Consider the following 16,103-nt stretch of genomic DNA (forward strand, 5'->3'; position numbering starts at 1 on the left):
TCGGGACACTAATGAGTTCTGCATTATGCAGAAGCATGACTTGAAAGTGCTACCCAGCAGTATGTAGAATTTTATTGAATTACACAATTGGTCAGACAGTCCTTTCAAACTATGCAGCCCAGAAGACAGAATTAATTAGTGATCCAGAAGTAGTTTAACTTGTGATAATCTTCCTATGGAAGTAGGCTTACTACATCCATCATGGGGGTTCCTGTCTAAACACAGTGTCCTGAGACAGAGTACTCTTAACAGCACTATAGGCCCCTGGGCAAAGCAGTGCACTGGGGTCCTACCTACACAATCACTCACAGGAATAAAAATATAAACTACTGACAAAATTAAGTTTAGATTTATTGATACTTCTGACAAAATCAGTGTTTAATCATGAAAAAAACATGCTTTAGAGACATTCTCTATCACACACACACACTAACTGTTAAAAACATTTAGTGACTTTCCTGGGGTCCAGTGGCTGCCTCATGCTGATGGGAGTCAGAGCTTCCACTCTCCTCCTGCACGTCGCTCTGTTGGCTGGGAGGAAATGAGGGCTTCATCCCAGCTCTGACATCATCACTGGGAAATCCATTGCGATCGGGTGGTCCTCAACCATACAAAGCTACAATACTGAGCCAGGATCTATGGAGTGGCCATTTGGAGATGTCCCTAGGGGCATCTCTGAAAAGGCAGTGTTTACATGAAAATGCCTAAAGGGAGCTAATATACTCACCAGAACAACTACATTAAGCTGTAGTTGTTCTGGTGACTATAGTGTCCCTTTAATAAAGTGTTCAACACAAACATTTGTGAAATTTCTTTGCAGAGAATTGCTTTAAAACTGACTTGTGCAGTTAACAGCTGATACTGGGGTGATTAGTCCACCTACATGTTTTGATAAAAATGATTGAAGGGTCTGAATAAATCTTCTCGAATAATATAATGAAAAGTTGGCAAATCTATGGGGCCCCTATGCTCTTGAGGAACCCGGGCAACAGGCCAGCACGCCCATGCGTCAAGATGTCCCTGTTCTCTTGTCCATTTTTAAGGACACCTTGAGGCAAACCTGGGAAAGCAGAAGAGGAACTCATATTCAGCATGGTCCCTCTTAAACGAACCCTATAGTTCCAGGAAAACATAGTTATAGTGCCCCACCTTACTAACCACCATGGTGAAGAATGGGTTAAAAACCCTTTCTGTCACTTACCTGAGTCCAGTGTTGACGTCCCGCGGTGCTGGCTTGGGTCCTCCTTCGCTCCTCCCCCGCAATACAATGCTTTAGTATGGGGTTTTGAGTGACGTTGAATATCCTCATCCATAGCGTGAGGACGTCCAGGGTCAGTTAGGCGCCCCAAAAGTCACCTAACATCCCTGAAGTCCCTCTATAGCAGTGGTTCCCAATCCCAACCCAGTCCTCAAATACTCCCTAATAGTCCAGGATTTAAGGATTACCCAGTTGTGTCTAAGGCATTTTTAGAGAGAGGGAAAAAAAAAACACTTTAGACACAACAGAGTAATCCCTAAATCCTGGACTGTTAAGGGGGTAACTTAGGACTGGGTGGGGAACCCCTGCTCTAATGGGACTTCCAGGGTTTTTAGGGTTAATTATTGTCAAAAAAATATTCCCATGTCCCTTAACCATGGAGAGGTAATTATTAAAATGAATTATAGCCTGCAATAATTGCACTTCCAGGGTTAGGGGACCTGGGAATATGCACCAATACCACTTCAATGAGCTGAAGTGGTCTGGGTGCCTATAGTGTCCCTCTAATCACTGTTGGGAGTTATGTGACACACTTTATACAATGAATACACCAGAATTCATGATGGTTTATCTGGAGGCCTTGCTGTTATAGATAAGTTATATTTTAATCTTACTAAGCATTTTGAGATCACAACTGGGGGAGGAGGGGGGAGACATGTTAGTCAGCCCCAAACTATACAGGAGCCAATGTCTGACATATTGCAACTATTAGCTGTCACACCAACTAAATTTCACTAAAGAGCTCTCATCACTAGAGATAAAACGTTAATGTATGGGAAAGACAGCTATTCTTTGCTCCAACAAAATAACTCCTCCGCCACAGCGACACTGTGCCAAACGGCGATAGGGTCTCTTGTGTATGGAGCTCGGAGACTCTTTTCGGATGGTGGAATCTGTCACATGCCGGGTGCCCGGTTAGCAACCAGCCAATCGCGACTTTCTTAGCTAGCCGTTCGGCCAATGGGTGTGCGGGATGGTGGTGAGCGCAGAGGTCACTGGTTAGATGGTGAAGCCGGGCAGACTGGGTGCGAGGAGTTTGTGGCAGCCAGAGACATGATCAGACAGCTCCGAGCAGGGCTCCTACTGAGCCGGTAGGTACCGGGGGGGCAGAGGGTGGGCACTGGGTGAGCACTGGGTGAGCTCATGGCTACATGACAAGTTCTACAGCAAGGGGTATGGGGCTGCCTCTGGATGATGGGGATTGTAGTCCAATATAAACTACATGGCTAGAGTTGGATTGATTAGTCCTGTTAGTTAATGCAATAAAAGTAATATTTACACAAGACTTTATATATATTTGTAAATATTCACAAATGCTTATATATTACCTTGTGTGTCAGCAGTTGTATTTTTGTTTTTATTTAATAGGAATTCTGTTTCCTTTTTTATGTAAATGTAGCTTTCATCAGCTAATTAAAAATAATAATCTAGTATACAGTAATTTTTATTATTTATTATTAATTTTATATATATATATATATATATATATATATATATATATATGTGTGTTTAATACTCATTTCTGTAGTTTCATGTTTTTTTTATATATATATTTCTGTTCAGTATTACTTGAAAAAATGTTTTTCACAAACCGTTCAATGAAAATAATTTGAAAAGAAAATGCTAAGTTAAGATTTCGAAGTCACACACTTGTTTTCTATTTCAGCTAGTTTTAATGATCCTAGTTGTACGCAATTTACTAGAATTAGGTAAAACTCAAAACAAACCCTTTTAGTTAATGCAATAACAGTAATATTTACAGAAGGCTTTTTTGATATTTTGTAAATACTCACAAATGCTTATATAACCTTGTGTGTCAGCAGTTGTATCTTTGGTTGTACTTACTAGGAATTATATTTTTTTTATGTAAATGTATCTGATCTATATCTATCTGTTATTCTGTAGGGTGTGTGTCCCATTGTATCAATAGACTGCTGATGGGATCTTTTTTTGTATTGATGGCAGTCTCTTTCTGTACGATGTTTGTTTCTTGATAAATTTTGCATTTTAGATACTGCTTGCTAACATTACAGTCTAAAGACAGACATTGTGTGTAATGCATGTTTAGTTGATATGGAATGCCCAGTTAAAGTGTAAATGTCAAAAAGTTGTGAAAAGTTGTCCTATTTTGCTACATGTGAGCAAATAAAAAATGGCCAGTACTGAGAAAACATAAGTGGCCATGCTTGGCATTTCAATATTTATTAGAAGCTCTCAAGTGAGACAGATCAGCTTGATGAAAGCCATCTAAAAGCAAGGTTAAATGCAAGTTAGATTGCTATGATTACACATGCTGTATATTATGTAACTCACAGCAACTAGTAACTCATCATGAGATTGCTGTTTTTATATGAGACACTCATGGATGATGACACTTGTAAAAATACACAGAGCTGCACAAATTTAAATTTACAAAAGTAATTTAACTCCTAAATGGCGGAAAATTAAGCAGTGAGACTGCAAGGGCACAGTGTATACACTAAACCTGCTTCATTAAGCTAACGTTGTTTTGATGCCTATAGTATTCACTTAAAGGGACAGAGCCACTGCACCCAGACCACTTATGACCCCATTAGAGGCATGTCTCACACGCTCATGTTAATAAGAATATAAGGCGGAGAACTATGGAAAATTCTGCAAAATCTAGAATTCGTTGGTAGATCTTAAGTCAAATGTGTAGTATGATGCCATAGGGCATCATGCAAGAATATGCCTGCCCTCATTAGCTTTCTTTTCTTTGCATTGGAATGTCTGTGAAATTCAATGCACTTATTGCAAACGAGGGACTGGAATCCCTCTGATCCCTTTTTTTTTTTTTTTTTGTAATGTTATTTTGGAGTCCTGCAGACCCCCAATATATAGTTTAACCCCTCCACAGCAAATTATGTGCTGGGAAAGTCATAAACACTGTCCTTACCTGATGAATGACTGTCCCAGTACATCATTATTCAATGGCCAGGGACATCTATCATCCATTTACTATGTCTATAATTTTTAACTGGTATAGATATGTTCTGTTACTCACTTGAAAGGTGTTAATTTTATTGAGCAATAAGTGAAGACCCTGCTGGGGTTTAAACCCATGACCCTCAGGTCTGAGCTGGAAAACAGGTACTGAAACTCGTACAATAGCCGACTGAGATAACTATTCATTATGTGAGATTCTGGGAGTGGTTGAACAAGTTCCAAACAGCCCACAGCAAGCTAGCCCAAAATCCTTTAATTAGAATATCTGAACTGCTGAACCTTTAAATAAGCAATTTTGTTTTACTTTTTAAATGCACATTTTTCATGTTCTGTAGCTCAATATGAAGTGAAATAATTATTATTTGATTTTATCATCTCATTGTTATTTTTTAGTTTAGTATAGTATAGTTTCTTTTGATTTTCATCAAGTTCAGTATTTTTATTATTATTTTTTAATTTCTTTATATAGACCTAGCCAGTTTTATGGTTCGAGGAGATTGATCAGAGAATTTCTGTTACTAATGATTTAATTTTCCTCTATTTACTCCATAGTGCAATTTCCCGGTATTCACAAAGATGGAAGGGAAGTTTGGCAAATGAGAGAGCCTTGCAGTATAAACCAGGAGAAACGATTCATGGTTTCACAGTAAATGAGGTATTACGGTATATAAGCACTGGTCTTCAATGCAGCCAGTACTTCAAAGTACTTTCACTGATAAACTTCAATTAAAATTATTTGAGCCTTAATTATCCATTCAGTGTTCCAAATTGAAAGTCTCCCATTAAACATCGGTCTAAATGTTTTATAATCGGCTCCTTGAGCTGATATCCCCAGGTCATACTTGAAAATGAATGAAATCTCAATGTATTCTTCCTGGTAAAAAATAAATATATATTTTTTAAAATTCTTTATTTTTGCGCAGTCTGGTACATAAGAGACATAGCATGTGATACAATAGTCGAGATATGACAAAATGGTCAGTGACATACATTCAATCTTAGTCACTAGTCTAATACTATCCTTACCTTTTTGTGTCATTTTACCCCACTCCCTCTAGCATGTGAGCTCATTGAGCAGGGCCCTCAACCCCTCTGTTCCTGTGTGTCCAACTTGTCTGGATACAACTACATGTCTGTTCGTCCACCCACTGTAAAGCGCTGCGGAATTTGACGGCGCTCTATAAATATCATAATAATAATAATAACTGTGCTGTATGTTTATTTTTTTAAATTGGAGTAAACTGCCGTGCCTAGGCAGTTAGTGTAGGTTTTATAAGCAGTAGGTGCAGTAAAAGGGCACGGCAATGTTCAAAATGGAAACACAACAAGGAAAATAAAATAAAAAAGGTGAATACAAACTTAAAGATAGGGGAAGCTTTGCTCGCAAGGATGGCAGCTCCACATGTTAGAGTAAAGTGGGAAATTATTAGTGCGGAGCTGGGGGGGGGGGGTTGGTGGTAATAGGTGAGCTAGCGTAAATGGGTTATTCCTGGCCATGACCCAGGAAGGCCACAGGGGTTTCTCAATGACTTGGTGTGATAAAATCCTTAGAAACAAAACATAACACGTAAGAACTGATAAACTTAAAACCGCGTAAGTCTCTCTTTGTATAGGTGGAAAAATTGGAAATAAAGCATAAAAAACAAAAAGAGGGTGCTGCAAGGTAACTGCAACAGAGGTCTTGCTCTTGGAGGCTGGAACGAATTGTAGATATGGGGGTGCCATGCAGACCAAGCCTGATCAGGATTGCGTCCATCTTGGAAGCATTGGACACTTTGTAATCCACATTCTGGTGCTGTATTATAAGAATGTGAGGGGAACTCCAGTGGTATTTAATGCTCTGAGTCGACAGAAGTGTTGTGAGAGGGCGCAGTGATTTTCTCCATTGCAGCGTCATACGGGAAAGGTTGTAGAAAAATGCAATGTCCATTTCTTCGAACCGATATGGAGTTTTCCCTCTGGTTGTGTTTAAAATGGCGGCCTTGTCCTGGCCATTTAAAAATTGTATTAGTAGGTAGCTAGTGGCTGAAGCCGCAGCTGATGAAGGCTTAGGGAGGCGGAACATCCTGTCTAACAATATGCCTGTTTAGACAGCAAGAGGGCCGCAAAAAGTCTGCGCAGAAAATGAGGCAGTCCTGCAGTGGTGCCGCCGTCTGCTAGGCCTTTAATTTTCAGGTGTTTCCACCTTCTTTTGTCTTCCATGGCAGCTAGTTGGTGGCTGAGGGTTGCATGGGCCGCGGTGAGATCACTGACCTGCTTTTGTAGCTCCAGGACCTGTGATGTGTGAGCTGTTGTGGTTTGCTCAACTGTGTCTAGGCGTGCAGTGAACCCCTTGATGTCCTCCCTTACCTGTGTGATTTCGGATAAGAGACTTTGACGGAGGTCCACCAATAGGCTTGTGAGTATGGCTGTGGTGACAGGGTGTGATATTCCCACAGTGGATTGTGTGGGCTTGGGTGTCCCTTTATAGCCCAGGTCTTCCATGTCGTGGAGGGAGTAATCCTCCGATGCGTCAGAGAAATCTCAAAGGTCCGCCGCCATTTCAGGCCTCAATTCTACATACGGTCTCTGCAGAAGATCTCCGATATCTTCACAGTATCTGGGCCGATACAGCCAGGGCATCTTGGTCTTGCGCCCCATTGTTAGAGTAGCACCACCTGTGTTTTCCTGGGCTGTTTACACCCCACTTTGTGCTGTTTTTCTGGCTTTTTGTACGCCCTGCCTACGGAAGTTCGCATCCCTGCGGCTTGCCTGATCGAGAGCTAGCTCCGCTCTCCCACGGTAAAATATTTTATAAATAAATATCTTACCATAAAGCTTTAAAAATGTGTGCAGGATGGTGCATTAGGCCCAAATGATCAGGTTGTAATACTGGTTAAAGGAATACATTGTACATTTCTTTAAAAAAAAATGTTGTTATTCTTTCTGTGCGCATTCATATCTCTACTAGTAGTTATGTTGTTTTTTTGTTTTTTTTGCATGTGTTTTGTGAATTGATTGATTTAAATAAAAAAAAGGCTGTGCTCTCTTGTACAATTTTCTGGTTGAGTTATCAAGCTGCTGATCTTTTTTTGTTTCTTTGTTAGGTTACACCTGTCCCAGAATTATTTTTAACTGCTATTAAGCTCAGCCATGACAACACGGGAGCAAAATACTTGCACATCGCAAGAGAGGATTCCAATAATTTATTTAGGTAATGCAGCGGTTAATACTAGTTTGGGAACTTTCATGGCTATAGTGCTGCCTGGGCACTCTGGTTCGAAGCCAGCAGTGACATAAATTTTGGAGTTCTCTTTGGAGTCTCGAAAAAACAGATGTAATATTTTAAATAAATAAAATAAAGATTTTTTTATTTATTTTTTTAGTTTTGTTATTATTCATATCTGTAGAACCACAGAAAGAGTTTACCAACATTAGTGTGACTCCCATTACCCTGTGACTTTTATTTTTCCAGTGTTCAGTTTAGAACAACACCTCTGGACAGTACTGGCGTCCCACACATACTGGAGCACACCACGTTGTGTGGCTCTGAGAAATATCCATGCAGAGATCCTTTCTTCAAAATGCTGAATAGATCGTTATCTACATTCATGAATGCATTCACCGGTAAGTTTACCACGCATCTTTATAAAAAATAATCTCTACCTGCACCCTATTGCTAATGTGAGTCAACATTGAGGCTTTATTCACTAATTGGTGAACCGCAACATACTGAAGACCACATTACAAAATTCAAACTAAAATAGCCAGACTGTGACTATAGCAGAGGTGGAAGGCTTATTTTTAAATTAGCTGCTTTGCTCTACATTTTGGAATTTGTTTTCCAGATCTGTACAATTTACTGTTTAATAAATCCACTGGTATGCATTTCAAGGTTTTGTACTTCGCCCTTGTGGTTCACAAGGAAACTAAATAGTTTGCAGTAATTAAAATTTAAAATGGAATTGTCAAGGTGCACCTCTCAAAGAGGAACAGTTACAGTAATGGAGAAGAGGATTTTTGGATCTAATACAGTGGTTCCCAAATTTTTTTTAGGTTCAAGGCACCCTTAATATTTCAATATTTTTCCAAGGCACCCCAAGTCAACATTTCTAGGATGTATATCTGTGGAGTTCTGCAGCATTTACTGGTGCTATAGTGTAATGTACAGTGTTGGTGTTTGAAGGGGTGCTTGTGTATAGTTATTGTGTTTTAATATAGGGGTGTATTTGATTGCAGGGGTGTGTTTGAATGTAATGTTCACTTTTAAATGCGGGTGTACATTTGTGTGAACTATTTGTGTTTGAGTGAAGGGGTGTGTTTGTATATCCTTTTTGAATTGAATGCAGGGGTGTGTTCGTATGTAATATTTGTGTTGGATTGCAGGAGTGTGTTTGTTGTGCTGGTGAATGACTGCTTGGATGTATATACATACATATATACATACACACAAATTCATATAGACACGACACATACACACACCTTAAAACATGCATACACCGACATATATACACACACACACAAACATTTATACATACATGACACAGATACACACATTGACATAAAAACACACACAATGACACAGATGCACATACACGCACATATCCTGACACACAGATGTGTGCGCACACACTGACATATATATATATATATATATATATACATACACACACTCATACACACACAAGTGATATTTTTAATATCTCCTGCTTAACTTATGTGTCCAGGATAGTGGCTTGGTGGCTTGGAGTCCTGCTGGCTGGTGGGAGTGAGGGATCTGTAGCTCTTCATGCTCCTTTCCCCTCAAGCTGCGGTCACTCCCGCTCTGTGTCCCTGCATGACGCTGGGAGGAAGTGACAGGCTGTCACTTCCTCCCCGCCGCCCGACATTACAGGTGCCGGGTCCTTTAAGACCACGGCACCCGACTGGGCCCCGGTTCAGCATTAATGTCCGGTGCTATAATGATAGCACCAGGGAAACATTCCGCAGCACCCCTGTGTGCACGCCGTGGGGCGCCGCGGCACACAGTTTGGCAACTGCTGATCTAATATATATATGTGTGTGTGTGTGTGCTGAATTGTTTTTCAGTTTAATAAAACATACGCTAGCACTACAAAGTTGTTGAAGATTCAATATTGTACATTTAAAGGGACACTATAGTCACCAACACAATTTTAGCTTATTGAAGCAGTTTTGGTGTATAAATCATGTCATTGCAGTCTCACTACTCCGTTCTCTGCCGTTAGGAGTAAAATCACTTTGTTTATGCAGCTCTAGTCACACCTCCCTGCATGTGACATACGCAACCTTCCTAAACACGTCCTCTAATGTTTACACTTCCTTTATTGCAAATTCTGTTTAATTAAGAATTTCTTATCTTTTGCTCTGTCAATAGCCTGTAGACTCTATTGTGTGTGATTAAAGTTAAATTTACAGAGCAGGAAAAAAAACAATTACTTCTAACGTAAGTTAGCATCTGATTAAACAGGAAACCATTTTATTTTCATGCAGGTTGTCAGTCAGAGCCAGAAAAAGTGTGGCTAAGGCTGCATAAACAGGAACAAGAGTGATATACCTCCTAAATATCAGAAAATGAAGCAGTGCGACTTCAGTCATGATCTATGCACAAAAACTGCTTCATTAAGCTAAAGTTGGTTTGGTGACTATAGTGTCCATTTAGAAGGTGCTTTATATTCCTATTATTTAAACGCTAAAATAAATAGAAGATAAACATAAAGTACTTCTGAGAGAAATTAAATAGGTATCTTGTGAAATGATTCTCTTTTTTTTTTAATATGGTTTTATTTTGCATATATACAGATTAGTATGACTACACTAGGCACAGTCAGGGAATTTAATACAAATCAGTCTGCATGATTGCAAAGTTTTGCAAGTTTGTTAGTGATGAGCCCCATTAACACCAAAGGAGAGTTTGCTGATCAGCCCAAGTCACTTACCAAGTCTGCATAATGTCCGTGGGATCTCTGGGAAACGTTTCTAAGTAAAACAGTGCATTATTCTTGCTGGAGTTCTGTGCTGAATATACATTCTACTCAAAGAAGTTGACAGGGTGGCAAGATCATAAAAATTAACAGCTATACAAACATTTTGTGGAAGAGTTGTCATGGCAAAAGTTTGCTTATTTGTGAGATCTAAATGGTGGTGCACATTATTCAATTCAGTCAGTAGATGTAAAGTGATTTAATTCAAACTTAATGTAGTAATAGTCTTTCCTGGGATGGATTTAAAAAAGGAGAAAATAACCCCCAATAAAAAGGCATTCCTTTTATGTTTCAGCCAGCGACAACACAATGTATCCATTTTCAACACAAAATCCCAAGGATTTTCAGAACCTCATGTCTGTGTATTTGGATGCCGTTTTCTTCCCATTCTTGAGGGAACTGGATTTTTGGTAAATATATCAAATGGAATATTACGTGCAGATCAGTCGCTGTACTTGCAAGGTTGGGTAATACCACTGTTTAATTATTGTAGGCAAGAAGGATGGAGACTAGAGCACAAAGATCCAACAGATCCTAACTCTCCATTGATCTTCAAAGGCATCGTCTTTAACGAGATGAAAGGAGCATTTGTAAGTTGTGGTGTTTTTTTTAAAAATACTTTATACAATGCTAGTTCAATTAAAATAGCCCCAATTGCAATATTTTGTAATGTAATTGTAATATTTGTAAGATTTTTTTTTTTTTTATCCAAAAATAGTAAATCATTTTACCAACTTATCCAAAAGTATTAAATTGAAGACAATGTTAGAAAGGTAGAAGTGTTGTCCTGTATCTCATATTAGCAAATTCAGAAAAGATATTCCTACAAGGGAGATTGTTACTAAATCTACAGGATTTGCAAGCAAACAGTGCTTAAAAAAAACATCCATTCAGAAATGACCATTCTTTTGTTACCAATAAAATGAATATCATTAAGATGGGTAATGATATGATAAAACATTTTATTAGCTGTCAATAACGGATCCCCTATACTCACGCTGAGTATATCCATTATAAATCCCCAGAGTCCAAAGCGCAGTAGTGACAATAGTCCAAGTTCCCTAAACATCAGCATAGACTTGATGAAGGGTAAAACAAATATGTTTAAACTGGCCCACTTATATACAAAATCAGAAGGCTGAAAAACACACCCAGAACACTCCCACAAAATGGTTACAAATTCCAGAGTCAGCATGGCTAGGAATAAAATACAAAATATCAAAAATACATAAAACATATATAGGAACCCCCATTAATATGAAATCCCTCGGATAGCTTGGATCTGAGCGCCCAAGTTTTCCAAATAGCGCTCAGATCCCACGAACACAGTGGAATCACCACCAGGGTAAAGTTTTGACCAACCGCCCATGAGGCGTCAGCCAAAATTAGTTCCAGGGATTCAGTGGTAGCGTCCGGTCACTTTCGGGAGTTCCATACGATTGAGTTACCAAACTCATCCTCTGGCTTGTCGAACACTGTTACTCCTGAACACCGCTGAACTTTGACAAACGTCTGCTTCTTATCCACACATGTCAGGAGAGCCGCACTGAACGGCTGTTCGGGAGTAACACTGTCCGATTGTAGTTCCATGAACTCGATGATCGAACACCGCTGCTTGCATTCTTGCGAACAAGATGGCTGCTAACTCAGTTCCCACGTGTTCATGCATACGAACGGCGGCCACCCAGCCGAACAATTAGAACCCTCGATGATTGAGGTCTCCCGATAGGTCAATAGGGGTTAACAAGCACAGAAGTGGTCCGCAGTTCGTGAGTCTGTTCGGTTCCCAAACAGCACAAATAAACCCCACAAACCAAGTCCTTTCCATGGCCCATAATCCTGGGGCAGGAGGCTAGCGAGAAGGCTCCCCCAGGAGCTTGTGGCGAAGGAAAGTTCGTCACACTGTCAATCCAGCCAAGTATAAGAGTTATAGCTATTTATTTATTTATTTAATCAATCTTTTGTTGTGCTCTTATCCAGGATACTTTACAAAATCTTAACAATTGATCAAAGGTATTTCTCCAGACAGAGGGGTAAAAAGCTATGTACTATGAAATTTTTTTTTATTTTTTTTTGATAGAAAGAAATATACCATATACCGTATATACTCGAGTATAAATTGAGTTTTTCGGCACATTTTTTGTGCTGAAAAACCCCAACTCGACTTATATTCGAGTCAATGTCTGTATTATGGCAATTTACATTGCCATAATACAGACAATGGGGCTGTGTAGGAGGGGGGCTGGCAGAGAACGTTTACTTACCTCCCCTGCAGCTCCTGTCAGCTCCCTTCTCCTCCGCGCCGGTCCGGTCAGCTCCCTCTGCAAGTCCCAGTGTAAGTCTCGCGAGAGCCGCGGAGTCATAGCGCGGCCGCAAGTCTTACACTGGGACTTGCAGAGGGAGCTGACCGGACCGGCGCGGAGGGGAAGGGAGCTGACAGGAGCTGCAGGAGAGATAAGTAAATGCTCTCTGCCAGCCCCCTCCACTAAACTGCCAATGCCACTGGACCACCAGGGAGTGAGAGCCCCCCTCCCTGCCATGTATCAAGCAGGGAGGGGGGACGAAAAAAATATAAATAATAATAAAATAATATTTAAAAAAATAATAAAATAAAAAATAATAATAATAAAAAAATATTAATAAAACAAAAAAACAATTATTATTAAAATAATAATTAAAAAATAATAAAAATGCCCACCCCCCACCAAGGCTCTGCATCACACTCTGCATCACATACACACACTGCGCTCATACACACACTGCGCTCATACACACACTGCGCTCATACACACACTGCGCTCATACACACACGCACACTGCACTCATACTCATACGCACACTGCACTCATACTCATACGCACACACTGCATTCATTATATACACACACTGTAAATAAATATTAAATTAATATAATTTTTTTAGGATCTAATTTTATTTAGAAATTTACCAGTAGCTGCTGCATTTCCCACCCTAGTCTTATACTCGAGTCAATAAATTTTCCCATTTTTTGGGGGTAAAATTAGGGGCCTCGGCTTATATTCGGGTCGGCTTATACTCTAGTATATACGGTAAGTATTTGCTTAAATTTTTAGCAAGTAAATTGTGTTTGCTATAGGTTTATTTTATAATAGTTGTTCTCTCTTTCTTTCATCAGGCTGACAAGGAGAGAGTGTTCTTACAGAAGGGTCAGACCTGGCTGCTCCCGGATCACACGTATGGAGTTGTATCAGGAGGAGAACCATTAGACATTCCAGATCTCACTTGGGAGAAGCTAAAGCAGTTCCATTCCACATATTACCACCCGAGCAATGCAAGGTACCGCTGTGTTTCAATGCCCAATCCGTTATATTAGTGAACAGACAAGCTGGGTTACCTCTATATGGTCAATTCAACAGTATCAATAACAGATATAGCCATAACTGACCACCTTATACACAGAGAGTATTCTCTTTAAAGGACCACTATAGTGCCAGGAAAACAAACTCGTTTTCCTGGCTCTATAAGGTCTTTGGGTCCCCCCCACCCTCAGGGTCCCACTCCCGCTGGGCTCTAGGGGGAGGAAGGGGTTAAACTCTTACCTTTCTCCAGCGCAGGGCTCCCTCGGCGCTGGGGACTCTCCTCCCTCTTCTGACGTCATCCGCCGCATGTGCGGCAAGAGTCGCGAGAGCATTCAATCAGTCTCATAGGAAAGCATTTCTCATTGCTTTCCTATAGACGGCAGCGTCTTCTCACTGTGAAAATCACAGTGAGGAGCGCGGAAGCGTCTCTAGCGGCTGTCAATGGGATTAACCCTATTGTAACTTATTTCTCTGAAACTGCTATGTTTACAGCTGCAGGGTCAACCCTAGATGGACCTGGCACCCAGATCACTTCATTGAGCTGAAGAGGTCTGTGTGCCTATAGTGGTCCTTTAAGGACAGGAAGTGCTGTTCCCTTTCAAAAGGTCTACACAGGAAAAGGTGGTCCTACCTCTGAAATATGCAGAAATTTGCATTTTGGGGATTTGAAAAGCGGGTAGTGGATGAAGTTACAGATATGGATATATGGTTATTCTTAATAGGAAAAATTATTTATGATTTACTTGAATATGGAATTTAAAAAAGGAAAAACACAAAAGCAAGGCTTTAAATGCACAAAATACACTTTGTATTGTCTAAAATAAACTATATAAACAAGATAAAATCATCATCAGTGCTTGATTTTTTTCAAGTCTATGAACTCCTTTAGGGTGAATTAAAGATATGTGGCCTGTTGGCATACTTGGTGTGGGTTCCTCAAAATTGAACTAGTTTTATAGCCATCCTTCCGCATGCCATTTCCACCTAGCTGATTGCTATAGTACAAATCACAAACATTATTATTTTTACACTTATTTGATAATGCATGGCCCTAATATTACCAGTGTCTGTTAGAAGGGTATAACAAAACCACGTCCCAAACACACTGCCTACATTCTTACAGCCCAGCGATAGAATAATAGAATGGGCCATAAGAAATACAAAACTGGGGCCTTCATCAAGGTACATTTTCAGCATAAATAGACAAAAATGCTGCATTTGATATCAATCTGTTTGCACCTGTCATATATCTGTGTTATATTCTGTGTGTGTGATGTTAACCTTTTTTCTTCTATAAACGACTTGACTTTCAGATTTTTTACGTACGGCAACTTTCCTTTGGAAATGCATTTAAAGCAAATACATGAAGACGCCTTGAGTAGATTTGGAAGAATAAACACTGACACTATGGTTCCAGCACAAAAACGCTGGCAGTCTCCTGTAAGTATTTACTTTCACTATCTGCATCCTGATAGAACATCAAATATAGAGTCTTATTCACTAAACTTGGAATAGTGGGGAACTGGCATGCAATTTACAAATTTTAGGCCCATATAACGAGCTGGGAAAAGCTTATTTGTTGTTTTTTAGTTCCTGTATTTTGCTCTGAAATTTGCAATTCTCTGGTCAATTCCTGGTTTGGGGAACAGATCGCATAGTTTGTTAGCGTAGTTTATGTACACACAAAAATAAACCCACTTTAAACAAAAAAAAAAATGTTTTCAATGTTTTACTAGTGTGTGAACTATATTGTGAAGCTCTATTTTATTGTAAATAGTAACATTGTAATATACATTGTTTGTTATTTTATTTTTTCATTTTTGTGAATGATTTTTTTCTTGTTTTGCAAATGTACATATTGGTGCACAGTTATAAGAGTTATAAGATCCACTTTAGTTCATTAATTCAGGTTTAATGTTTCTCATTTCTTACTGTTCACTTAGTATTTACTTGGGAATCTGAGTTCTTTTCATTCTTAGAACCTGTACTGGTGTTATTAAAGGACCACTATTGTGCCAGGAAAACAAACTAGTTTTCCTGGCACTATAGGATCATTAGGTCCACCCTCACGCTGGGCTGAAGGGGTTAAAACCCCTTCAGCCACTTTCCTTTCTCCAGCGCCGGGGAATTCTCCTCCATCTGCCGTTGTCAGCTCCGAATGCACGGCAAAAGCCGCGCGTGTATTCAAACCGCCCATAGGAAAGCATTACTCAATGCTTTCCTATGGATGTCCAGCGTCTTCTCACTGTGATTTTCACAGTGAGAATCGCGGAAGCACCTCTAGCGGCTGCCAGGGAGACCTCAACTAGAGGCTGGATTAACCCTCAGTGAAACATAGCAGTCTCTCTGAAACTGCTATGTTTTCAGCTGCAGGGTTAAAAGTAGAGGGACCTGGCACCCAGACCACTTCATTGAGCTGAAGTGGTTGGGGGCCAAAAGTGGTCCTTTAAATTTGTAGCATTTCCTTTTACCACTGGTTTTGTGTGAAGATTTGTTTTACTGGAAAACAAATTTGGATAGTGACATCTCGTCCTTCTGTAAACTAAAATCACAAAATAA

The 16,103-nt window shown here is 39.8% G+C and overlaps 1 protein-coding gene across 1 annotated transcript in view; it reads left to right on the forward strand.

Moving 5' to 3' along the window:
* The first annotated feature begins 2,264 nt into the window (after positions 1–2,264).
* Positions 2,265–16,103, forward strand: part of PITRM1 (pitrilysin metallopeptidase 1) — a 28,724-nt gene continuing 14,885 nt past the window's right edge. Inside the window, exons 1-8 of the mRNA XM_063452643.1 lie at positions 2,265–2,349; positions 4,778–4,880; positions 7,312–7,418; positions 7,680–7,831; positions 10,502–10,616; positions 10,700–10,796; positions 13,361–13,521; positions 14,858–14,984. Coding sequence (XP_063308713.1) covers positions 2,312–2,349; positions 4,778–4,880; positions 7,312–7,418; positions 7,680–7,831; positions 10,502–10,616; positions 10,700–10,796; positions 13,361–13,521; positions 14,858–14,984 — 900 coding nt within the window. The 5' untranslated portion in view covers positions 2,265–2,311. The remainder of the gene's footprint in view (positions 2,350–4,777; positions 4,881–7,311; positions 7,419–7,679; positions 7,832–10,501; positions 10,617–10,699; positions 10,797–13,360; positions 13,522–14,857; positions 14,985–16,103) is intronic.

Source organism: Pelobates fuscus, chromosome 4, assembly GCF_036172605.1.
Source record: "Pelobates fuscus isolate aPelFus1 chromosome 4, aPelFus1.pri, whole genome shotgun sequence".
Taxonomy (NCBI): domain Eukaryota; kingdom Metazoa; phylum Chordata; class Amphibia; order Anura; family Pelobatidae; genus Pelobates; species Pelobates fuscus.